The following is a 27,525-nucleotide window of genomic DNA, read 5'->3' as shown; positions in this document are numbered from 1 at the left end:
ATGTATATGCGTGCAAGTTTGACCTGGAGCGTTGCCATATCAAAATAGAAAACGAATTTATGTCGAAATTTGTTGTATTTTTTGTTTTTGTTGACTTAAATTTCGTTCGTATTTTATTTTTCCATACATTTTACAAATGTTTTTCGCATTAGAAAAATAAACGCAGTATTCGTTAGTTGAGTTTTTGTTTTTAGAATAAATTTTCTTTTTTTTAACTTGTGTTTCATAATAAATTTAACCTAAAAATCGCTACAGCAACAGTTAATACATATTTGAGTATGTATGTATGTGTGTGTCTGACAATTTTCGAAAGGAAACGCTTTTAATTCTTTTTCGTATTTTTTTGTTTTGCGCGCTCTCTCTCTCGCTCGTATTAATGGGATAGCTTAAATTTATTTTTAGAAAAATTTCAATATATTCTATAAATATTTTTAATGTTTTTTTTGTGAATCTTTTTTTTAATTCTCTTTTAACAAAAAATTTGAGTGGTAACAAAAATTAATTGTAAATTAAATAGGACATAGTTTAGTTTAGATAATTTATTTGTTGTTCATTTAATTAATTAAAAATACATGAACTGCTACATTGCGGAGTTTACGGGACCGTCTTGGTAGCATAATTGTAGGCTTATAAGCGGCTTGAAGACCGAAGGTGTTGTCGTTGTTGTTGGTCCTCTTCTTTTTGATTGTGGTTGTTATAATAAAAATGTTCAGTTGATTTGGTTTATGTTTTGTTTTTTAATTTATTTTATTTTAGTTTTGTGCGAATAACTTATTCGGTGATCGTTCTTGTTGTCTCCTGAATGTAAACCTGGGAGCCGGGAACGGTGGAGGTGGTGACGAATGTGCGATGCTTAGCGCGGATCATGTTCAAATTGGTTTCGGCGCAGTCGGCACGATCTTCGGCAGCTTCGAGTTCACGTTGGAAACGGCGAACGCGGGTCACGGACTGTTGAGACATGCCCTCCTGGAGGTGGTTATACAGGGAAGAAGAAGTAAAAATGTGCAAGTTAATGACAGTGCTAAAAGTTTAGTTTTAAGAATATTAAGGAAGACAGCAAAGTTTTATAACGAAATCTACTAAATGGAGCTCTGCGACTCAGTTAAAGTCAGACTTAGAAATAATTTCTATACGAACTGTTCCTTGATTTTTAGTACCTGAGTTTTAAATATTAGACATTCATGCACTAACAGTTGTTAGAAGAAGACTTCTGAGTGCTCAAATAAACTCGTAAGTTCAAATATATAAAACGATAAAGACTACCTTCGTGTTGAACTAATATAAGGGCATCGACTTTCTTATTAAGTTAGTCTATAAAAGCGGAGTTGACAGTTTACTTTAAAGAACGAGCTGGACATTGTCCTATATAGGAAAAGTTTAGCTAAAGCTTTGTACATTTCAGAAAATTTAAAAAGAAAAAGTTCTTCCAGCGAAAGAAAGCCCTCAAAACCTTTTCGAAAAAATGCATAATAAAGCAAGTATAAAAAAATGCAACCATAAACATTTATTTTATTTAACTTTTTTTTCATAAATTCGGCAACTAATTAGCATACCAACAATACCCTATATTTATTTTTTACCAATTTTATTTAACTACAACTGAATATGAGTATGTTACCTGTTCGGCCAGTTGACGCTTGAACAAGTTAACCTTGGCAACCGATTTGTCCAAAGCTTCCTGCAACAAAATGATGTTCTTCTGGTCCTCTTCGCATTGTACCAGGACTTCCTTGACGGTGCGTTCCTTCTTTCTCAAAATCTTGATGGTTTCGGCGTGTCTCCTCTTCTCTTCCTCCAATTCCAATTCCAAATCACGTACGCGGGCCTCCAACTTGCTGATGATGCGCTTGCTACCGGCCACAGCGTTCAGCTCAACCTCTTCCAAACGGATGGACAAGTTCTAGGCGTTCGAAAGAAGTTATGTTATTCCAATCTTTTAAGAAAAATTTCAATTTGTCATACCTTGACTTCGACTTCCAGAGACTTCTTGATAGTTTCCAATTTGACGACACGTTCTTGTTCCTCGTGAACAATTTCAATGGTGCGCTTCAGTTCAATCTAATAGAATGTTATATTTTTTTATAGTCTCAATTCATCTTTTTGTAATGAGTAAGTGTTTTGTTTGCTACTAACCTGAACCTTCTGGTAGCGCTCATCGCTGATTCTCAATTCTTTGGTGACTTCCTCGTAGTCAGCGGCGACAACCGACAATTCTTGCTCCAATTTCGACTTCAACGACACCAAGTTGACGTTGACGGTGCTCAGTTCATTGATGCGGGTCTGCGCCTCCTCGTACTGCAATTCAACAGTGCGCTTAGCACGCACAGCGCTGTCCAAATGCGAGCGGACTTCTTCCAGTTCACCGTTGAGTGCAGCCAAGCGGCGCTGAGCCACATTGTACTGATCCAAAGTGGCCTGCAACTGGCGTTGTACATCCTCGTAGTGTGCCTGCAATTCGGTCAATTGCAATGACTGCTTCTTGATAACCTTTTGCAAATCGATGTTGGTCTTGTTGGCCACATCCAAGGACATTTCCAGTTCGGTGATTTGCACCTGCAACTTCTTCTTGATGCGTTGTACTTCGGTCTTCAAGCGGGTCTCAGCTTCAACCACGCGAGCATTCAATTGTTCGATTTCGATGGCGGTTTGCTTGCTGCACCGGAGGTAAAAAAAAACAAATATGGCATCATGAGTTAAAATGCATTTGGATAAAAATTTAAATAATTAAAAATATATCCCTTTTGTGATTTGGAGAATATGGATACGCCACATAAATTACCTCATTTTTAGCTATTTTTTAATGCTACCAAATACAATGAGTACCGTTTTCGTAATTATTTTTGACCATACTTTCAAGACCATCTGCTTAGTTTATACATAACTGTAAAGTATTTACTAAAACAGCTAGATAATTGGCAATAAACTATAATTTGAACAAAATTTTGGCCCTCTGCCTTATATACTAGTCCCTGCTGTCCAAGGGAATAGTTAATTGGGAATAGTTTTTAAGGCAGGGGTGTGGTTATTCTTACACCCACTTTGGGAGGGGGCGGAGGATATATAAATATACAATTTTTTAATGGACACAATGGTTCTATGGTTTACATGAGTTTTACAGTTGAAAGAGTGAACTCCACTTTTAAGTGATTCAAGTGGGAACCTCCTTACTAGCATATACTAAGTTGACTCCGTTTATCTCCACACTAGATCCTTTTTACTTGATTTTTCTAAATTTTGGACTTGCGTGCTTTCAGTTGAATTTTTAAGTTTTAAGTAAACGTCATATTTTACTATCTTTTAAGCTTCATAGGGTCGATGGGACCCAATGTCATGCTTTGCGGGTTAAAATATTTGACTCGTTTTTTAAATAATTTTGTAGATATTTAAGAAATAATGTAAAATATTTTAGTGTTTGTAGTTTTGATTATTCCTCACAAATTGACATTTTGGTTTGAAATTGAACACCACTTTTAGTACTTTAGAAATTAAAGCCAGGTTGATTTAAATTTGAAAGCTTTGCTTACTGCAAATATCATGAGAACTATCCTATTTGCAGTGAATTGGAAGTTATGATTTAGGTAAGTCGTAATGTTCATAGTTTAAAAAATTTTAGAAAGAATAGAAAATAAAGAAAATATCAATATTCAAAACATAGTAGTTCAAATTATTTGATGCTTCTTATCATTTTATGGTTTAAATAAACTTTCGGAAGTTCGAATTTTCGAAATTTAAAATTTATAATATTCAGATCTAATTGTTTAAAATCGAGTTAAACAATTTTCGAATTTAAAAAAATACTCAGAAGTTCGAAATTAAAAAAAAATTATATTCAAAATTTAATTGATTTAATTCTAAAATTTTTTGAAGCAAGTCATAATAAAGTTCAAATTAAAAAAAAATCGAATGTTCGAATTTTCGAAATTAATTTTTTTTCCAAAACTAGATAATGAATTTACAACTCAAAAGGCTATCCTTTTGCATATTTGATATGCCTTTTACTTACAATCATGAAATATATGTATAGTGTCTTCAATAAACTTCGAAAGCACAAAGTTCAAAAAAGTATCATTCACTTCAAAGGTGTAAGCCAATAAAAATATAACGAGATTAGCTGTGTATCGGCATATACATATTTATAAGTGTATGTAGTATGTATCATGAAATGCCAGAACAAAGGTGAGTCGAATTCTTGTGTGAACAAATATCTCAAAGTGCATACACATGTTTCCAATGCAGTCAATCAGCGAACTTGTCACAATTACTCGCATTCCAATCTGTTACTTAGGCTTCTGCAAGCATGCCAATGCAGACATTTAAGTACTCTGATGCATCACCCATCTAAATTTAGCTGGTAATTCGCAATGTATTTAAGTATTTAATGCAATTGATGTTGCTATTTAATCGGACAAAATAAATATTATGTAATTCAATTGTAAAGTTTCTTAATTTAGGTTGTGATGCTGCATCGAGATTATCTCAATCGGGTTTGCTATGACTCAGCCGAATAAGAATGGTTGATGTTGTCAGGTTTGTTCTCGGGTTGTTATTTTTACTTGGCAACGTTGCACAGGTGATTGCCGCCACGATATGTGGATATTTGGGTCGCCATTGCGACGACAATGATGACTAGTTTGTGCAGATTTGGGATATGCTGTGGGAGCTAAAATGTACTGTAGTAATGGTGTTGTGATATGCCTCAAATGGACAGGGATGCTTGGTACTTAGTACTTAGGTTGGCTTCGGTCGTGTGTATTTCTGTTTTGGGATATTTGCTCGATAGTAGAGCGAAAGATTCATAAGGGAGTAAAAGAAACATTTTGTCGAAGCTTTTTTGGATAATATTTTTAAATTTGTGTTCTAATTTGCTTAATACATTTTCATATTTAATTACTTTATATGGTTGTAATGGCTTTTTAGTACTTAAGCTACTAAATAATCTAGTCTACTTTCTCAAAACAAAAACGAATTTCTACTTTTACATACACGAGGTAACACATAATTGCATACTATTCTAAAAAAAATGGCATATCTGCCACTATTATTTTTATAATTACACATTTGCATCTATGTACTTAAGCATGCCGTTCCGCAAGTTTTCATTTTATAGCGATTATTTTAAATTTTAATGCTTGTTTTTCATTTATATGTATATGCATTTTCATTTATTTATTTATTTGTTTTTTCATACGAAATTTTAATCCATACTAATGTGTTTGCCGGACAGACGACTTCTATATTTCTTTTAGTCTGTGATTACTTTAAATTACCTTAAACATTTGCATAGACTTATTTAATTGCAAATACCTTTTTCTTGCTTTTTTATTATTTGTGTACGTTTGATTTTCGCATTGTCTGTATTTGCGCAAATTTTATTCTAATTGCGTCCGAAATTGTCATGAGGCATCACTTTGCTTGCAAAACTCGTAAATAAATTTTTTTGTTTAAGAATTTGTTATTTTGAAGGACAGCAAAATACAATTGAAAAAAATTTAAAATATAAAAAAAATTAAAAAGTGTTTCTGAAGACCGCACGAGCAGTTTTGCAATTTTTTTGATGTTTGTATGTGCCATTTAGTATTGAAATTTTGCAAAGTTTGCTTTTTGTTTTAAAATATTATATAAATACTTGCATACATGTTATTGGTTTGTGTAGATCATTTAGTAAGTAGGTGGTATTGACTCCTCGATGCAGTAAATGCTTTTATTTTTTAATTTAAAAAAATTATTTTAATTGTAAAAATAATTTTATTAGTTGCTTTAAATATATAATAAGCGCGTTCATTATAGCGATAACTATACAAATATTTCTAAAAATGAATTTTTTTAATGATGTTATATTATATCTAGAAATAAGATTTTTTAAATACTGTTGAAATAATCGAGAAATATTTGTTTACGTTTTTTTTCTAATTTTTAATTTGGTTGAACTTTTTTCCAAAATTTTTCAGTATATATACAAATATAAATGTATTAAAATAAACAATATCAAATTTCGAATTTTCGAAATAGTGTTTTCTTTTTAAATGTATCTTTAGGCTATAATATGTGTAGTTTTAATAATATAATATATATAAAATGTATATTTAAATTCCAAAAAACAATGAGGAAATATTTATCGATATTTGAAAAAAGTTTTAAAAAAGTTCTTAAACATTTTAAAATTTCAAAAATACGTAGATGCTTCTTATGAATATTTTTTTTCAAATTTTAATTTAATAGCGAATACTTTATAATTAAATTCTTCTATTTTTAATTGAAAAAGGGTATTTCGAAATATAAAGGTAGTTTCCGAAAACTACAACATTTTAACCAGAAATATATATAATATTTTTAATTTGAAATAAATACTAATAATTTTGGTAGTATTTTTAGTATTATGAATTAAACAGAAAAACAATATTTCAGTACTTAAAATTAAATGCAAATTTGGAAATACATCTCTGGATTTTAGTAATGGATGTCTCTGAAATTCAAAGTCATAGTTTGTAATATTATTTCTCATTTTTTGATAAGCTAAAAATGTTTTTAAAATTACTAACTTTGAAAGCTAATTTCAAACTACTAAAAAATTCTTCCAGCTAAGATTTGAACTCGAAATCTGTTTTATAATCTTACAACAATCTTCTAGATCTGCCAAAACGTCTACTTAGTGAATTTAGTGATTAGTTGCTTTAGTGAGAGATCATCTGAAATATTACCAAAAGCGTATTCGCTTTTAGATATTTTTGTTAAGTGATTAATTACGCTATCAGAAATAATATGTTCAGTGTTTCTTTACCTGATTTTTTAAACAAAATTTTTCGATTTGCAGAAGTGTTCGGTTGCAGATTAATTGTATTACCACATCATTTATCATGTTAAAAAACGTCCAGACTATTGTCTTAAGATAAAGTTCTTGCTTAGATCAGCAATTACTGCTTTAGATTTTTTTCATATTTGGAGCTTAATTATCCAGGATATTTTTAGCATAATTTGTTTTGTGATGTTATAAATTTAGTAAGTTTATCAGTCTAAAAAATTTCTATATTGGCAATTTTTCAACAATCCTTAGAGATAATCTAAAGGCTTATTGGTTGACTTATGATGCTTTTATATTTATTACCTTATTATTACAGTCAAAAAACATATTTTCAGTTTCTTTTCAATACTTCACGCCATCTGTTCATAAGAAATAAGTACGTTAGTACATAAGAGTAATTTAACCAGAAATATTAGCAAATCAGCTGCATTGACAAACGACCCTATAAATCACCAAATTTGTGTTATTAAACATTTCCGTTAATTACGACCATGATCGATTGCGCTGTCAGCGTTCATCATCTTCATTTACTTAGCAATTTTACTGACTGACCGATCGACTAGATCTACTCCTCTACCACACATTTGTTTGCGTTGCAAATATGAAAACGCTGCAGCCCATTTCTTCTTAAACAAATAAATTTGGTATTTCAACGTAAGCTGCCCAAAAAATTGTAGCTTGTAGGAACTACGACAACAAAAATGTTTGAAAAACTGTTTGCTTAGATTTTTTCTTAAAATTTCTGCGTTGAAAAATTCAATGCGCTTGTTGCCAAAAATACGGCAAATGCAAATTCTGAATACGAGTATATATTCAAAAATTTTTCTTTTTGTTTTTCACCTCCCAAAGCCAGATATGTTGTGGCATAAGTGATTTACCGATGAACTGCACGACGCTGTTTTTGCGTTAATTTTTTGCGAAAAAAAGAAATATTTGAAAATAGATGAGTTAGAAAATATTGCGAAAATAAATAGACAAATGCATTGAATTGAAAATTTAATCATTTTAATTGAAAAACAGCAAGAAATTATGTTCGTAAATGTGTACTTATGTATGTAAGTATGCGCACTTTAATGTGATTTTTAAAAATTTATAGATGTGTGTGTATATACTACTTGTATGTATGTAAGTTTGTGTACGGCTGCGTCCCTAAAGGTATTTTATGCATTTGAATGTTAAATAATTTGCAACTATACCGCGCTATATAGGCGGTAGGCGGGGCGTAAAGTATGATTTGTAAAGTGTTTGTTGTTTCGAAATGTATTTTTTTTAAGTGTCTGCAACTTTTTGGCGGATGAGTCACAGTGTAAATAGCGTAATTGGTGCGGAGTTCGATTTGGTGCATAACGGAAACCCTTACCCAGAACCGTTAATACTTCGAGAACTTACGCAGCGTTCGCCAAACTTGCGCTCCAACACACAGCCTCTAAGCATGCTTACTCAATTTGACGACTATTAAATTTTGCTAACAAACTAATTCTCCACATTTTTAACCATTTCAAAATTCCCTCTTCGAGTTTGTGCGTGCTCTAGACCCTACCCTCTTTTCTCATACCCAAACTTGTAAACAAATTAATAATGTTGCCAATATATATAGGAATAGTCCTTCAATTTGGGATGTGTACGCAATACTTTGCGACAGATCCAACACTTATCATCTATGCCACACCTGGAGTCTGCATAAAATTCGACCGTCTTCTGATTGAGTGTCGACAACTGACGCTTAACATTATGCAATGACGAGGAGACGCGATGATCGAGCTTATCGACCAGACGTTCGTCCATCAATTCGATATGATAGGCATGCGATGAGATGCGACCATCCGGTGAACCGGAGCGCACACGACTCGCAGCACGACTTGCACGCACCAATGTCTGTGCGAGAAAGTCCTCCTCTTCACGTTTCGAAGTCTTGATATTACGCTCAGATTCGGAGATGAGCGCCTGTGCTATGGCCGTAGCGGATTTGCCACGAATCGAACGTTTAAATTCGTCCGTCATGCGGGCACAATCATTATCCAACTCCATTCTACGTATACGTTGTAATACTTTTATAGTGTCTTGACGTATTAGATCCTCTAAATCCTGTTGACGACGACGACGACGTTCACGCGAGCGTTCTACTACCGTATCGGGTTCAATATGCCTGTTAACACGCGCTGCGTCGGCGAGTTTTATCACACTGAATGGCGTACGCTTCCTAACGCGAAAATCAAGTAAAATTTCATCTGCCCGATGGGCACAGGCACGCGACAGGCGCAATACTTCGTCCGCATCGTAGCGACGTACCGGGTTTGAGGGGCGATATTGTCGCAGGCCGCGCTCACTTGACCACGGCAAGTGCGGCGGATCGACATTTAGTTTCTTTGTTTTCGCATCCAAATAATCGAGCATCGGCTGATAGAAGTTCATTGTGTAGCCATAGTTGTCCTCATAGGCGTGTGTTGCCAAATGGCGGGGACGCGAGGGACGCAATCTGTATGTGAGCGCCATAGTTTCTCTTTTACGCTCGGGCAGATAACCACAATTGGGATGGAGTAAAGGGTAGGGGGGTAGCGGGTTAGCAAACTAGATTTGTAGCAAGGGAAGCGTATACTGAGTTGGTCGATTTGTAGCGCGTGCAGTAAGGGTCTGCCGCTGCTGCGCTGTTGGTCAAATGGGACGCAGCTCTTTCAAGTGTTTTAGTTTCGTTTTCGGTTACTATGTGTGTTTGGTGAGCGCTATTCGCATATGTTAGATAAGGATCAGTTGTTGTGCTCGGTGTGATTTGTGTTACTTAGGGCAGTGCGTGTTGGCTTTGTATTAGCTCGTTTGTTTTGTTTTTATATTTGAGTAAGTGTACAACTGTCTATTAGAAATATTTTGTACTTGAAATACAATTAGTTTAAATGATTTCAGTATTAAAAAGCATTTGCTGAGCAATCTGCAGTCACAGTACACGAAATATTGCAATACAGGCGATCGCTAGTTTCGCTGTCTCTGTTTGGCGTCGATTTTTGCTTGCGCTTTGGTTTTGTCTTTAGCCAACAGTTGCTGCTTCAGCGTTTCCGAGCGTCATTCACATTCACGCGATTTTCGAGTTTCGCTGATTTATGCATTCGCCACAGTTGGCCGTAGAGCTTGTTGCTGGGTTTTATTTTCGCTGGCCACACAAAATTCGCTGATCACTTGGTGCGATCTATAAAAAGATTTAATGTATTTAAGTAATCGTTGTTCACTTGGGAGAGTTTTGTATTCTTTTTTGCTTGGCATTGCATTAACTTTAGTTGGAAGTCAGAGGTAGAATATAATAAGATTTGAGCATCTCCGTGGTCGTGACTGTCTTGAGCTATCATAATGCATGGTACACTTTATGCAATCCGAGGAGATGACCGTAAACTTCACTTCAGAGCTCTAAGAGCTGAGCGGGATCAGCGCTATGACAGCCAAAGCTCAAGACCATTTAGAAAACTCTCATATATTTACCTTCCAGCTAAATGTTCTCACGATATTTGCAGCGAGCTGTCTTGTTTATCCTTTAATCGGTGATCTTTACTCCTTCAATTTCTCAGGCATGCAAAATTGATTGTGTAACATTCACTTTGTGGCTCTACAAGTTTCATAAGAAGTTGATTATTTTTTCACAGCTCATATGCTTCCATCTTCACACTTACTCAACAAGATCACGATCGATTATTTAACTCTCGTTCAATGGTGATACTTAGAAATAACAATATTGGATTTTTCCGTTATGAAAAGGGTTTTCCTGAGAAATTTTCAAAAATTTCTGAATTCGATGCTTTAGCCCCAATTCTGTAAATCGTACTGATGCAAAATGGGTCAGTTAGTATACAGCGTTGCTTTCCGCTATCGATCGATCAATTCGTATCGATTTAGTACGAAGTGTTGTTTGTTTTGCTATTTTGTATGCATTTCATTACTTTATTCCGAGGAATTTATAGGAAGCTATTTAGCATTGATAGTGTCGCTAGTTTCTGTGCCAAAAATAAGTAAATAGCCGTTGTGATAATATTGTGGTTTTTTACTCCTCTGTTTTTCGTGATGCAATGACCTTACACGTCACATTCGCGTTTCGTCAAGCGGAAGTTGTAGGTTTGCCGGGTTAAAATGTCAGCGTATATACAATATTTTCATAAAGTATCCGAATTTGAACCACAACAAATATTTTTGTTTGATTTGTTGCTTGATGTATAAAGCCGACATGTTACAGGCAATCCTTTAACTCAAAAAGAGCTCGCGGACTATTTGAATTCGGTTCTCCTAAAAAGGTTTCAATCACTATTTTTTTTTCAAATGGTCATCTGTAAAATTCTAAATCGCTGTCTTCACGGCTAACTAGTCTTATTGCAAAGTATATTCCTCCTTTAAGGTTTTCACTTCGATTTCGTATCACTGTTGGTTCTATAAGATATTACAAATGGCTACTGTTGATGAGAGTCTACTGAGCTTCGAAGTGGTGTTCCCTTTTCGATGTCTGATTTAACTAATCAAGCCAGAAAATTGAGAAATAATTGATTGGTATACACACATCTAATTAAATATAGTGACAGGACCGGAGAACTGAATTCTAACATGCAAACCATATGCAATGTCTAGGCCGCCTCCTTCGAGCTCTCTACCTTCTATGTTCACGTGCCTACGCCTGCGTAAGCCAAGAGAAAGCCTGTGGAGTTCTACTGTATAACTACGGGAGAATACATAAATCAACCGTATACACGAATAACTAGGCGGTATTGTCAAAGCTTAATTCCAGCATAGGCTATAATTGCAGAAAGACTTTAAGCTCACTGACAGGTCAAATTCTCTTGTCCATAATTTGGGTTCCCGGTCATAAGAACAATTTCGGCAACGAACAAGCAGACGAGTTGGCCAAGCTAGGAGCCCCCCTAGATGAACACAAGGCGTAGTTAATACCATGCCCTCCATAAACGATAAAGAGGAATACGCATTGTAAACAAATAGCTCAGGAGAAATGGAAATCGAGAACCAACTGCAAGATAACGAAGCAGATATGGCTCAAGTATGACAAGACTTATATAGTAATAATAAAGCTAAGGACTTACTAAATAGTATATACAAACTTGCAGCTGCTATAACGAGGTTCTGGCCGTTTGGAGAACATGCGCTAAAAACAATAATAATATTTGCCGCAGCTCCAAGCTAGAAGAGAAGAAGGAAATAGTTTTTCACTCTCTCTGCGAATGCACAGCTCTATTGCAAATCCAACATAGAAAACTCCCTTTTCCCAGAAATTTACTTTTTTATGAATGACGAAAGGTTAACAAACTTCCTTTGAATAAAAGTCGAAGAAGTCTCCAAGGTAAGTAGACTGGGACTATTTTAATTTTATACGAGTATACTTCGAATTCTTTAAGTTATTGTTAGAAGTTCGAAACTTATACTTCATTTTTATTACACCTAAATCATTTTAAGGAATACGGAGGAGATATTCAGAATCTTTTGATATTCAGAATCTTTTGATTAATCTCCATTTGATCCACTAAGTGAAATGAATTGATCTAATTTTTGAGATGTTTAGATATAGTTATAGAACAAAATCATATTCAGAATTTTTTATAATATTAATAACACAAAATCCCAAATCACAATTGACTACTAATGTTAGAAAGATAAGTTTAAGCGACTTACCGAATAGCCTCGATTTCCTCATCCTTCTCAGCCAAGCGGCGTTCGGCATCATGGCGGTATTGATTGAAGTCAGCAGACAAGCGTTGAGCGCGTTGTTCCTCAGCCTTGCGACCCTGTATGAGAAAAAAGACAACATGAAACATTTCCCTCAAAAATGATTAATTGCTAATACTTACAGCCTCGGCTTCCCTGTAAGCAGCAGTCAATTCATCACGTTCGTTCTCCAAACGGCGCAGTTCCAATTCCAATTCATGCAAGCGACGGTTCAATTCGTTGAGTGTGGCCTTGGCGTCATGGAGATCATCTACGGCGAAGAATAAATATATTGTATATTAGTTGTATATAAACAAAGTAAGACGGTGCACTAGAATGCATTGTACTCACCTCCTAATTTCTTGTTCTCACGTGCCAATGTGTTGTTAGCATCCTTGACTTTGTCCAATTCATGCACGGTGCGTTGCAATTCAATCTGCTTGTTCTTCAAATCACGTTGGCTAGTCTCAAACAATAAAATTGTTTCATCGAGACGGCTCTTCAATTCAACATTGTGCTTCTCCAAGGTATTAACCGATTTGGTCAATTCGCGGCAAGTGTTATTCGATTTCTCCAAATCGATAATCAACACTTCCACCTCGCTGGCCAAGCGAGTCTTTTGTTTCTCCAAATTATTGATTTTCACAATCAATGTCTCAACATATTCCTCGAGTTCGGTGATACGCACTTGATATTTACGACGGATCTCTTCGACCTCCTCTGCGCGTGCGGCTACTTCGGTCTGGTATTTGTTTTGCCAGGAAATAGCATCGGCATTGGTCTTGACCAGCTGACGTTCCAAGTCAATACGTGCTTCCGATTCTTCTTCGAGTTGGATGCGAATCGATTCCAATTCGCTTTCAACTTGATGAAGGGAAGATTCCAACATCGAACGACGACGGTCTTCATCTTCCAAACGGCGGCGAGCATCTTCCAATTGCGAGATAACTTGACTCTTGGAATATGAGACAGTGTCTAGTTGGGATTTGAGATCTTGGACGTCCTTGATCAATTCAATGTTCTCTTGCGACAGGCGGGTCTTGTGCGATGTAATATCAATGACCGTGCGGTTCAATTCCTCAATCTTGACATTCAATTCGGAAATGGTGATTTCCAAACGTTCGACATGTTTGCTGGTGACAATACGCTCCTTGTTGAATGATTCGATTTGGGAGAGATATTCGTAAACTTCGGCCTGGAATTTGGATTTCTCCTTTTCAGCCCTGCATTAGTTTGTAGTTCAGTGAAAGGAATGAAATATATAAGTACAAGAGAAAATAATTAATTAAGTGACAGTGTTTCAAATTAGAATTTTATTTATAAACAAAGAATACTTAGGCGGCAGCAGTATGCATGGCAGCGGTATCTCTAAAGTCGGCTGTATATGTAGCGGTGTTAAGCTGGGAGTAATCTATATAACTGAGCTTAGTTTTGCATTGACCCATATATACAAAATCTTTAAGTGCACCGAATGCATTTATTATTATAGTAGTTATAGATTATACCCTACTATTAGAGAATATGAAGAAGACAAAATATTATTCGGAAGAAAGTGTGGTTAGGAATATAAAACTGTTTATAAATACAGATAAGGTGACAGATTCTTTCCCACTTCCCTCCCAAATTTTGATATTATCTTAATAAGTGTTCCGATATAAATGCAAGTTTAAAGCTTTGTGTAGTTTTTGAGAAACTCTGATTATAATATGTATTTTTTGTGTGGGAAATATGGGTTTATAGAATAGAAACTGATAAACACTCAACCGGGGGGAAATTTTTTTTGAACAGTATAGTTGTATCTCTTTAAACAACAACAAATTGCGTTATTAAGAGTTTAAGAAAATATGCCTGAATCTTAAACTCCATGGTTTTGAGTATTGTTTTGTGCTAAACATCAAAATTGACATTTAATTCGAGTTTAGGACGCAATACAGCATTGCAGGTTTTAATTTCTAGGTCAAACTGACTGATTTTTTTTTTTTTAATATATCCAAAGTTTAAATTTGTCGGAGTAGGCGAGCCGCTATTGAATAAAGATTTCTTTAGAACTTTAAACTTTATCATTATCACTTTGGTCTGTACTCTTCTGAAGAACTATAACTTCTCCCACCCTTCAAATAACGGCTTATTATTCGAAAAGCTAAAATACTGAGCTTTAAAGCTTTGTTTCTTCACTAAATCGGTATAAATGCCTACGTCTGGACAATAGTAAATCATATCGATTAAAATTCTCTGTATAGGGTATTCAATCTTCGGAACTACCGAAGTTGTTCTACTATACTTATACTCCTTTCATTGCCAAGTTGAAAAGCTATTTTATGCATATTTTGATTGATAGTAAGGGGTTAAAATTGTTTGCTTATTCTAAAGGAGCGCATAAACTATCAGTAAAAACATGCATGAAAGAGCTTTCTCAGTGCAAACTTTGTGGATGCGGATAAAACTGAAAGATCGACTATGGGTGACGGTATGCGTCACTAGCTCGCATTTTCAAAATTAAAATTAAAGAAAAATATAAATTATGGTGCATAATGTATTAGTAAAAATTTTATTAAAAAATTCGGTGTAAATTTTGTTAAAGAATGTTATTTTCGAGTTTTATAACAATTACCGTTACTTTGTTACTAGGGGCCTTGCTCATATGCAGTTCAATAAAAACTTCATAAATTCTTCATTTGCTCGGCATTCGCGCTTCTGCTTCATTCAAGAAAAAAAGTATCAAATTTCCATAAAGGTGAATTTGACAAAAAGAGACAACAACAATAACACGTTGAATATTTACTAAATCAAAGACTTATTTGGATCGACAGTGCGGAAAAGCTGAGCGGAACCAGCCAAACAGCTAACAACCACCGGCGCAACATTGTGTGGGCCGTGCGGCAAAAAGGTGGAAAAATGTGTAGGCAAAATTCAAAATTTTTATCTAAAAATAAATGCGCGCATTATTCGACTCAACTTATGTATATATTTATGCTTTTGCTTTTATATTCTTTGCTATAAGTGCTGAACATTTGAGTAAAGAACAAAACAATAAATAAAATATGCATGAAAAGCAAAGAGCGAAATAACTTTGTAGACATTTTCGGTGTGGCTCATTGGTCATTAAGGTGAGAGCTTTTGTGGCAAAAGCTTTCGTTAGCCTAAAGAAGATCTTTCTAGCGTACGAAGCGCAACAGCTAACAGATAAGCAGACGCATAACATAGCATAGCAGAGCTATAGTAGTGGGAGTGGGCCGAATAGCTTGCGTTATAAGCACACGAAGTCGATTTTTAGACATGGCGATACGCAGGACCACAGGTAAAAGCTAAATGCACACACACAGCTACGAGCAATAGTGGATATGAGCAAAAATGCAGCGTATATATATTTTATTTTTAAAAAGTCGTAAACTGGTTTGGACAGTTTTTGAAAATATGTAATTTTAATAAAAATTTCGGAGTTTTAAGTTTAATAGCGCACTAAAAAGCTTCTAAAGTTCACAGTAAGTATGCAAGATCAGCTAACATACTGTCTACAATGCGCAGCTGCGGTGAGCTACTGCTGCAGCAATGCTCCCACTCTACCATAAGAGACTGTGTGTATCTCTAGCCTTGAAAAATATTTCGACACGAATTGTTTTATTTTTGGATTTTGGAAATATGAGATTTCAACGAACACTTTTCGCAATCGCTTGCGCTTACACATCGACACCTACATACATAAACGGTGTTTTTATATGCTATACACTATTTACGAATATACAAGTAATTACATACACATGTGTATAATTCTCTTGCATATTTCAACACATTTTAATATATATCTCAGACATTTTTATATCCACACCGATTTTTCTGTTTAGATAAACACCGGTTTCAACGCTTTGCTGCAATCTATATGTATGTGGTATGTTTTCTTTTCTTTCACACTGTATGTCAAGCGCATTGCATTCGATTATTTATTTTCTGTAAATAATTTTCGGCATTTAAAATGAAAAAAAATTTTGTATAAACATTAAACAAAACGATTTTTGCTGACTTACTCACTGACATATTAGCCCAATTACGAGCATGAACAGACGAGGTCACGTTGACCGACAATTTAGCTGCGTTACTAGTGTTAAGTTCAATGAATTCACAACAAATGTATAAATGTATGTGTGTATGCTCAATCGTTGTAATGTGTAATGGGTTAAGTTGAAGACATATACATATGTAGGTATTTATATACATATATGCATGTATTACATATAATTCTTCAATATATAAGTATGTATATAAAAGTATATATATGTCTTCTAAATATTTTAAAGCTCATAAAAGCAACTTTCACATAAAACAAGCGCGTTTTAAGTTCTAACCTCGTCACTTAATAAAAATCATTCAAAAAGCTCTTTAAAAGCAAGCTTAAAGCTCTCTTTAATTCATTGCTTTCTTGGCTTGCTGCAAACGACACACTCACCTGGACTTCGCTTTCGTTAGGATTTCGACTTGTTCTTGGAAATCCGCAATAATTTCGTTGTGCTTCTTCTTCAGAAGAATGGCAGTTTCTTCGGATTCGAGGTGGACATCCTCAAGCAATTTGCGAAGCTTCAATAATTCGGTATCACGCTTGCGATTTGCCTCGAACTATGGTTGAATACCATATGAAAAATATGTTAATAAAATAAAACAATAATAGTTGCTATAAAAATATAATTTTTTTGTAATCGAGATGCACTCACTTGATGTTCAGCGCCACCTTCAGCTTCCTCAAGACGTTCGGACATCTGAATGACCTGCACGCTGAGATCGGCCTTCTCGCGCTCGATCTGTAAAATTTAATGCAATCATATAACAATGCTTCGGGTAAAACAAAAAAAAAAAACAAATCCCCAGAACTATTGAAAATAGCAGAAATTCACGCACGAAAAAAAAAGTGTGTGAGTTAATAAAAAATATATTTGTTTATAAATATTGACAGTTGTATCGATTTTTTACTACACTTCGCTTTATATATTTATCTTTTTCTTATTTTCGTTTTGTATACTTCATTCTTAAGCAAATATTTATGTACATATATCTTTATTTGAAAAACGCTTCACTCATTTGAAAAATGATGTTTTCTGTTTTACTCACTTTGCCTATTTCGATTGTTATTATCATTTAATACAACCATATACAAGCTTTCAGAATATCTAGATTATACATAAGCACTAACAATTTTGGTTTTTAGAAGTTAATATTTTTATTTATTTACTAATTTTGTTTTGCATTGATGACGCTTTGAAATAACGTTTACTGTGAATATGGTTTTTTGTTTTATGAATGAGTTTCGATCTAAATTTCGAAATAAGTATTTCAAAAATAATCAAAAATATAATTAAATTTTTCTTTAGGTATTTTATAAAATATTTTATGCAAATATATCATGAATTTTTTATATATTTTTTTCTTGCCAGAAGCCAAATTTAGCGTTCTTAAATACGTATTTCCAATGTAATAATAAAATATAAATTGCCTTAATAATTTTTTGGTGACAAATTTTTGAAAATATGTACGTTAGTACTTCGTTTATCTACATATTTTATTTTTGATTAGCTTTTCAATTTATTATATATCAATATTTTGACCCCATATACCATTTTTATTAAACTAATATATTTTGTTATCTACCAATACATATTAATAACGGATTGTTTACTTTCAGAGTTCAATTTTTCTTTTCAATACAACTATGGATCTATAGCAATAACGCTAAAGTTGGCATAAGATCCTAACGTGCTGCGAATTCAAACCATTATATGATATTAGGTAGTATCCCGTCAAATTAAATTTAAGCTTATCAAAATTTTAGCCGTTACTTACAATTTTGATAAAATCTTATTCTTGAAATTCCATATCTTATGGTAGATGATATTTATTAATTTTTTATTATTATCCCTTTTTCTCATCTCTCACTAATCCGAATTTTATAAACCATACTTTATTTTAAAGCTTGAAGTAATCATAGTGTGACAATTACAGCTATATTGTTCTATGAGTGAAGCTAAATTTTCTGAAAAATACTTCTTTAAGTAAACTCAAAAAGCATGTATCATGACACTATTGTGAATGAAATAAAGAAATTAAGCATGTATACCTAATTTAGCAAGAAATATTTTCTACAAACAATAGGTTAATACCCTAACATAATATTGATTGATTTCAAAAACACTTACGGAATTACTAAACCAAAACTGTTAGATATAAATTTATAAAAAAAAATTTTTTGAACCACAAAAAATTAAAATTTTTTAGAGCCATCGGTTAAACTCGATTACTTTTCGATAAATTTTTTTCAAACAAAACACATTTTTTTGTTATAATTTACCTAAAATGAGATAAAGATAACAGTAATGGAAAAATAGAGGTTATCTTTCCCTCGAAAGATAATACCACTGCTGTTCTATCCTTAACATAAGTTTCAATAAAAAGTCTATTGCCATCTAGCGATTTAGCGAAAAAATATAGGAGAAAAGAAGATATAATGAGATGATAATGGAACCTGAGTTCACATGTTTTGTACCGGGTTAAATGCTACTGTTCTGTCATTTCTTCTTCTTTAATAAAGTTTGATGCTTTAAATTTTTGAGGTTATTAGCATGGTTGATTTTAGCGACTTTGCAAACCTGGTTTGTGAAATATGTGATGCAAATCTACAATTCGGTAACTTTTTCGTTTATTTTTTATTAACTTAACTTCAAACAAACAAGAAAACTAGAAATTTTATGTGAATTTTCGATACTCTTCCTGGCCAGCTACGTTGCCGCTGTCAGAGAATTTTAGGATATTTTTTGAAATTCTTTGTTGCTGCAAACTCGAAACTGGCTTTTCAGAAAGACAACATGGACATTAGATTTTAATTAAATTTCATGTATAATTTGAGAGTGTGCCTTCTTTTATATCAAAATTATGCATACAGTTATGAGTTAAACATGACAAGGCATCCATCAACACCTACAACATGCAAAGCAAATTTTTCGCACTAATGAAAATATAGCCACAATTCTGACATTTAGTAATAATTATTTTTAATTTTGTGTAAATTTTGTAATGGCAAGAGGCCAGCAAACGTAAAAATTCGGAGAGCAACCACGCAAAATTGCAACATGCAGCTAAACTTATAGAAATTTGTAGGTGTTAGAAACGGTAAAACTTGTGGATATGCCGATATAAATATGCATCTATGTATATAGGTATGTATATCTATATCTATATCTATACACAGTCTGGATATTTTCGATGCAACTTCAAGAACTCACGTATCTCATACACACAAGTGCAAGATTATAAAAATTATTTTGATTATAATTACATGCCGTATTTATATGGTGACTAGGTATGTGTTTATTGGTGTGTTAGTGTTTCAGGAAAATATTTTAGTGATTTTAATTAAAGCGGTGAGATATACACAAAACGCAATGTGTGTTAGTTTTCGTTTAAAAACTTTGTCCGTTAGAATTTTCTGTTTAAAATGACCTAATTCATATAATTTAAAAGTTATTCCAAATTTCATAAGCGAATAAAATTAAGCAACAATGTGTATAAAGTGTGCATGTGGTAGTGCACACACATTTGGAAGTCATTTGTGGCGGCTATTATGAGCAGTGTTAAAACTCGACTCAGAGCTGGATGCCGTGCGGCAAGGTAAGGCGCCCAATTTGCGAACGCACTAAGGCGAAACTTTAAGGTGTATAACGGTGTCTATACATACATAGATATACACGTTTATACTTACATATGTATGTATGCATATATAAGTAGAAACGTGTATATTTGAATACACGCTAGAGGCATGGAATGTTCGCGCACTGCGGCGAATTCAGTGCATGCATGTAAGTTTGAGAAATGTAAGGAAAGATGGGCTACTTCATAGGACATATGTATATAAAGATGGCAGGTATTTAATCTATAGAGTTATAGCGAGATGACAGAGCGAACTTTTTTTCAAAGTTTATTTTAAAAATTTTACAAAGTTTTTTAAAAATAGTTTCCAACATTTTTTTTTGTCTATATTTTATGTATAAAAATGGAAAGTAATTCATAATTAAAAACAATAAAAAGACTACATATTTTTAAAATTTCTGTTCAAAATTGTTAAAAATATTTTCTTTTTAATTTTATATAATTTTTTAAAGTTTTAAAAATAATTTTACAACTTTTTTTTTTTAAATTTAAAAATTTTTTAAAGTTTTAAAAATATCTTTCAGGATTTTTGTTTTTAAATTTACAAACTTTAAATTTTTTCAAAATTTTGTAAAACTATTATTCAATTTTTTTTTTCTTAATTTTTTAGCAATACTTATCAACATTTTTTATTAAAGTAAGCAAATTTCTAAAAATTTTTCTATTCTTCTGAAAACTTTCTAATTTTCTTTTACGATATATTTTTTGTATATTTTAAAGAATTTTATAGGTCATTATAAAGAAATTTTACGGAATTTGAAAATAAAAAACTTAAATAGGGCTCATAACTATATACATGTATGCATTTGCTTATACATACATACGTACATAACTATAAAAGTAAGCCTCGTTAATTCCTTGAAAATTGCAACTGCAAAATATCAAAATTAATTGACTGTGTAAAAAAGGTAAAATTTTCGAATGCCCAAACCTATAAACCGAATGGCGCCCAGAAATTTTATTCCAGCGCGAAATCCATTAATTTATGTACCAAATAAGCAGCAGCTTCTGGGAAACATAAAATAAACTCACACATACACAAACACATGCAGTGAAACACCGGTGAAATTAAAAGTCGAACAAAAGTTTTATTGTTTTTCGGAATTGAAGAAACGGAAAATTTGTTTTACCAAAATAAACTAGTGACACATGGACACACACTTTGCAGTGACTCATTAAAGTATACGCACTGTAACATACATACATATGTATATATTATTAGATACAATATATCAATGCATATAGTACACCTAATCATAGATACACTGTTCGCTAGAAGACTGAGTGCCGAGAATCATCTAAAAAGCTGACAGCGAATATGCGGCCAAAGCAGTCTAAGTGAACATCAGCTGACCTCGTAAGGAATTATGGGACAACAGAAATATGCTTGAAGTGAATTTTTTATGAAAATAAGAGTTGGTATATTTGCTTAATAAAGGGTGTTCTTATAATTTCTTATTCGAAGAAAAATCTTTAGAACAACAAATCTAAAAAAACGAACTAAAATCAAATTATAAACAAATAGACAAGAATCTTCGTCAATCGTGGTAGTTTTATTTTGAATGGAAAGCATTTTTTCTTGTTGTTTTGTCATAAGTAGCAATCAACTGGTATAACTGCCTTTTAAAGTCTTTTTTCCACTGCTTGCTCAGAAAGGTACTTGTTTTCTACTGAACCTTAGTTACTGTTCCAGAAAGCTAGAATAATTCCAATGGAGAGACATTATCTATAATGCTTCGTCAATAGCTTCCACATTATACCTCTTTATTTCAGGTTCAATAAACGTTGTATAAAATGAATTATTACAATCATCAAAGTCTTCCTTAGTGTTATAAATCCCGCCGTTTTTGACTTGAATGATCAGATATGGGTTCCAACGAATGCAAATTAAGTAAATAATAACATACTTCAACAAAGCTGACAGGTGTTAAATTTTGATATATCAAATATGAATTTTGTATAATAAACTTTATAATAAAATATTTCATCAATTAATTTTTAATTTTTTTTTGATGCTGCACCGTAGAGAACGTAAGAATTATTTTAGAGACGTAGATTTATATTTAAAATATTTTTTGGCAGGTGTGACATTTTGACATACCTATTTTACAGGAACTTTATAGAACCAGACACACTTGATTCATAACATAAAAAGTTCCAGAATTTTTCATGTTGTAATCTATAGAAATCAAGAAATAGTTTGGAGGAGTTTTTCTTTAATAGCTGATCATTTGACAGGTGTCAAATTTTGAAATATGTCAGAGGAATTTATAGTATAAGAAAAACTTAATTTATGCCATAAAAAGTTCCACAATTTTTCATGTTGTAATCTATAGAAATCAAGAAATATTTTGGAGAGGTTTTTATTTAACGTTTAAATTTTGACATGTGTCCTAGGAGTTTTGTAGGTAAAAAATTTTGCATTTTAGAAGAATAAATATCTATTTGATGATATCAGTGGTGTTTCGGTGTCTAAACAATGCCACAAAGAGAAAGAGAAAAACGAAAAACCGGTTAGACATAATAAAAAAGGTAACATGCAGTCCATATTTTGAAAACTATTTTTGATTATTTTTCAAGTGATTCGTATTAAAATTAATGGCAGAATTTTGAGCAACGCATACATCAAGCGGCAAATATTTTGAGCTCTAAAAAGCTCGTTGTGATGAGACAAAACATGTTTTTTTGCATATATTTTGACAGCTGTGTACAACTATATGAGAAAAATGGGCAAGACTGCGCGGCATAAGTGGCTACATATGTGACATAGAAAAACATTTTGGTAGATGTGAATATAAAGCAAAGGTATATATACCATTTTTATATAGTAAATAAGAATATATGTATATAAATACGTATGTGTATATATTATATATGCTCTTATTTTGACATACACTTGCTTGTCGGCTAATTCGGCATTGGATTACTTAGCATTTTTCATTTCGCTTCTCAATTTTTCTCCTTGCCTTTAGTCATTGCCACTTTTTATGACCCAAAAAAATTTTAAAGTAAAAAATTATTTAAAATTTTACTAAAATACACACAGGCGCATACCGACGACACAACATAACGGAATATTGCCGTTGTCAGATCGTACATGCTTACATATGACACAACTTTGTATGTGGAAAATCTGTATGTATATATGATATATATGGTATATACTTGTACATACTACCTGCTAATGTGTGTGTTAGCATCGCCTGTGTGTTAGAAAAGATTCTTCATCAGCTTTTTAATATTCGCTTAATGTGAAATTTTTAATCATTTGTATTGAATGTCGCCGCTAAATTTAGCCTTATTCGCCGCTTGCCGCTCGCTTGCCGTGCGCTGGGCGTTTTGCTTTAGTATATGTGCTATTTGGTGGTGTTAGGATCGTCTGATTTCCTCTTAGTTGTACTTTGCTTTTTCTTTCGCCGCGCTGCTAGGCAACAGCTGTTGGCGGTGGAAAGTTTAACTTTTTTTGAATTGAATAAACATTACATAATTTAATAAACTATTATCACTCATCTATCCTTTCATAAATTTCCCAAAACAAAAAAAAAAAATACTAACGCGCCCATAAAAAAAAATTATTTTCGATCGCTTTATCGCATTTGCCCGCGCTTGGTGCGGCACATTTTAGGCTCACCCGGGCCAGGAGTGTTTTCTAAATTTGTCGCAATGCCACGCAACACTTCCCAGTTCCCATTCTTTATGCTTTGTTTTTTGTATTTTTATTTCATTTAATTCTTCGCTATGCTAAGTGAAATGCCTTCTCTCCGCTTTGAGGTGCTACATGGCGTATGAACAACGCGACTTTCTGCAACCATTGCTTGGTTTACATGCATTTTTTGCCGCCTCTGCTATTTGCATTTACTTTCGTTGTAAATTTTGTTTTTGTTTTGCATAGTTTTTGTATAGTTTTGTTGCATTTCTTATTTTGATATCGTCTGTTTGCTGTTTGTGGTCTGTTGGTTTGGCGCTTTCAATCAAAATCTCCGCTTATCTATTGGCGTCATCAGCGCCCCGGCAAGCTCAGTACAAGTGAAATGCGATTGAAGTTCAATGCACAACAATATTGTACGCTGCTGCACGCAAGGGTAATTTATAATTAGCAAACTGTTTGCAGCTCTACATTGTTTTGTGACTGCATTCGCTTATTTGTTATACATTTTCCTCCACTTTTTATTTTTGTTGTACAATTCACTTTCGTTCGATTCTTTATTATTCATTTCGATTGTCTACAATTGAAATAGTTTTAGTGGCGTTCAAAAGCAATTTCGCAAGAATTTGGAATTTGGGACTACGTATAGCGGACTTTGGCAGGTAATTTTCTGCGAGGTATTGCAAAAATTCGTTATTTCAAATCGAGATTTCTCCATTTATTTGTTTTGTAGAGAGTTTATAGTATGTTAGGTTTTCCAAAAACCAAAGAAAGAGCAGCAGGCCACAATATAGAAGCTATTGTCGCCCTAATCAATCTTGATATCAAAGATTTGGTAAGATAGTCATCACTTGGCATGATTCACTCCCTGGAAGATACTCCCTTAATAAAATACAGAGACCTCTCTCTATTTCGTATAAAATTGCTCTAAAATCTTTTAATTAGTATACTCTAAGTAGCTTACAAAAATATTGGCGTTTTCTGGATGTTTGGTTTCATCATAGAGACCTGTATTTAGCGAATTGGTTGAAGAACCTCTTCGGACTGTACAGTTAATAATTTCTCTGTTTTAATGCGTGAACTTTAAAATGATTCAAAGTAGTATTGATTTAAAAAGATTTAATTTTAAGAAATGTCTGATCACTTACATGTATTATATTGATACATTTTAATTGTATATATTATACATTAACTGTCTGTATACAACGGCATGCGTTTCGTAATTCCGTTTCGAAGTTAAGAGATCTAGCACCAATCTTAATAAAATTGTTTTCACCTGCCTTCCTCACGAGAGATCAATTTGAGGCACAAAATTCTCAATTTGAATTTTTTAATAATATACATATATGGTATGTACTTGTATATGTAAATCATATAGCAAAATGTCAGACTAGGCTTAAAATATGTTTTACTGTTAAGGTTGATCTTAAACTAGGTTGAGCTAGGTAGTCAAAAAAATCGTATGAAGAAATAAAGTATGTTTTGCTGTCAGTTGACTCTAGCATATGACAGACTTAGTTTTAAGAAAAGAACAAGTTGTTAGTTTTCGTCTACCATAACCAAACTTTATGGAGCTCTAAAAGAAATGGTGAAAAACATCATATCGCAAAGAAAATATATAGATATTGACAAAATGTTGCTTTTTATCAATTGTTTGGACTACTGATGTGGTTGAGAGAGACTTAAGTTACAAGATCTAGAACCTAAGATATGTATTTGCAACGGTAATTATAATTATTATTAGCTAGCATTTATTCTTTGAGTAACATTTCAACTATGATTTTGAGTTAAATTTTTTATAAAGCCTATAGAAGTTTTATGCTTTTTTTCATTCTGATTATTTTTGACAATAAGTATTTCAAGTATTTCATTATTTATATTGAAACTTTGCGATAGCGTTAAATATAATTTTTTTCTTTAAAAAATTGTTTAAATGAATTTTTTAATCAAAATGTTTTTACATTCTTTTTTTTTATATTTATTTTGATGATTTTTGTTTTTAAGTTTTAAAAAAAAAATACACAAATTTTGTATATATTTTATTTTGCTGTTCTCTATATTTATTGTAAATTTAGTTTTCATTTACTTTTGTGAATTTCTGCAAGTTTCGTAGTAATTTTTAAACATTTATTGTATATAATTTTTAACCCCCACACCCCCGTTACTCACCCTTTGGCGCAACTCACGTTCGACTTCAAGATCATCTTGGAGCAAACGGATTTTATCCTGCAAGTAAAGCGAAATTTGTCATTTTCACAACTGGAAATATTATTTAAATTTAATATTTTTTATTTTAATATTTCACGCGCGTTTAACCGTTATTAAAGAGTTATTTTTTATATATTACAGTCATTTGTTAATAAAAAATATTTCTTCAAAATATATATTTACAAGTTTTTAAAATATTCATTTCAGTTCAGTCACAATTCATTTTAGGCAAATATGCATATATTTGTCAGTACATTCAAACACATACATATATACATAGGTTTCATAGGTATGTATGCACACGGTTCACAGTGTCTTTTTTTAACTCGTTCGCGTACCAAAAATACACGCGCTTGTACATATTTCACAAATTCTCTGCTTGACGTTCTTCGTTTTATTACATAATTCGTCTAAAATACACGCATACATATGTATATGTATATTAAGTCATAGTGCCATAGCAGCATACATACACACACACACACGAATGTGTGTTTGCATGTATATTTGCCAGCTTTTCATTCTACAAATCCGCACGAGCACATTTTTCACTCTGCTTTGCAGCTGAATCCTCAATTTCTACTTTGCCCACATATTTCACATCACTGTGCCTGAAAGTGGCGTTGGCACGGGTGCGTACATCGATATGTTCGAGGATCTTTTGGACACTTGTATAGTTATGTGTATTATATTTGCACATCTTTAGGTTCTTTTTAGTTTGAATTTAATTTTTAAACAATTAAACAGTAATTTTTTTTCATAAACAGAGTTTTGAGTTTATAGTCTTTTCTGCTGATATCAAAATTTCATTTATTTAAATTTCATTTTATTAAACTATATTTTTTAATAATTAAGTTCTAATTAATTTTTATTTAATTATTTATTTAATGTTTTAATTAATAACTTTTTATTTATTTCATATTTAATTAATTAATTTTTTTAGTTATTTGATTATTTTAAATGAATTAATTTTCTTAATTTTTTCGATATTTTCGGGCACGCTGCTTACCTCCAAGCGTGAGAGGGCGGCCAAATCGGCGCTGTATTCAATGGAGATATCAGCTCCACTCGGTCCAGTTGAGGTGGCCCTATAGGAGTATTTCGATGAGCGTACTGCTTGCGACGAGGACATTTTTTTTTTACTATTGTTGTTGTTGTAAATTTAATTTATAAAATTAAAATATTTAATTATAAAATAATTATTTAAATTTCTATTTCTTTTTGTTTTTCACTCAGGTGAACACTTCGTTTGCGCCCGCGTTTTAATTTGTCCGGCTATTTGTGGTGGAAAAATTTCAATATTCCCTGCAATGCAGTTGTTATCCTCCAGTAACAAAAAATTTTGTAGGTGTTAAACTAAATTGAAATCTTTTCGCACTCCACACACAAAAAGTTGTAGTTGTCACCGAGTCACCGAATAATTCGTAATAAACGTCGGAGAAAGGCTGGTGATCTACTGAACAAGAGATCCCGGTGTCGTTCGAATAAAGAGTATTTCGTGAAT

At 32.8% G+C, this 27,525-nt stretch overlaps 1 protein-coding gene across 2 annotated transcripts; it reads right to left on the bottom strand.

Moving 5' to 3' along the window:
- Positions 1 to 56: 56 nt before the first annotated feature.
- Positions 57 to 27,525, bottom strand: Prm (Paramyosin). Of its 2 annotated transcripts, XM_036361870.2 has the most exons (11): positions 27,031 to 27,525; positions 25,983 to 26,039; positions 17,185 to 17,271; positions 16,923 to 17,089; positions 12,833 to 13,704; positions 12,625 to 12,752; positions 12,449 to 12,561; positions 2,134 to 2,653; positions 1,963 to 2,058; positions 1,619 to 1,900; positions 57 to 966 (listed from the first exon to the last, which is right to left on the bottom strand). In XM_036361870.2, exons 1-11 carry the CDS (start codon positions 27,151 to 27,153, stop codon positions 772 to 774), a joined length of 2,640 nt encoding a protein of 879 aa, XP_036217763.1. In that variant the 5' UTR covers positions 27,154 to 27,525; the 3' UTR covers positions 57 to 771. The 2 variants fall into 2 exon arrangements, with proteins under 2 accessions (XP_036217763.1, XP_036217773.1); XM_036361880.2 differs by lacking the exons at positions 12,449 to 12,561; positions 12,625 to 12,752; positions 12,833 to 13,704; ... (2 more) ...; positions 25,983 to 26,039; positions 27,031 to 27,525 and adding exons at positions 8,469 to 9,977; positions 10,265 to 10,388; positions 10,453 to 10,618.

The sequence above is a fragment of the Bactrocera oleae genome, chromosome 6, assembly GCF_042242935.1.
Source record: "Bactrocera oleae isolate idBacOlea1 chromosome 6, idBacOlea1, whole genome shotgun sequence".
NCBI lineage: Eukaryota > Metazoa > Arthropoda > Insecta > Diptera > Tephritidae > Bactrocera > Bactrocera oleae.
The sequence above is the reverse complement of the archived record's forward strand: the minus strand, read 5'-3'. Positions and strand labels throughout refer to the sequence as shown.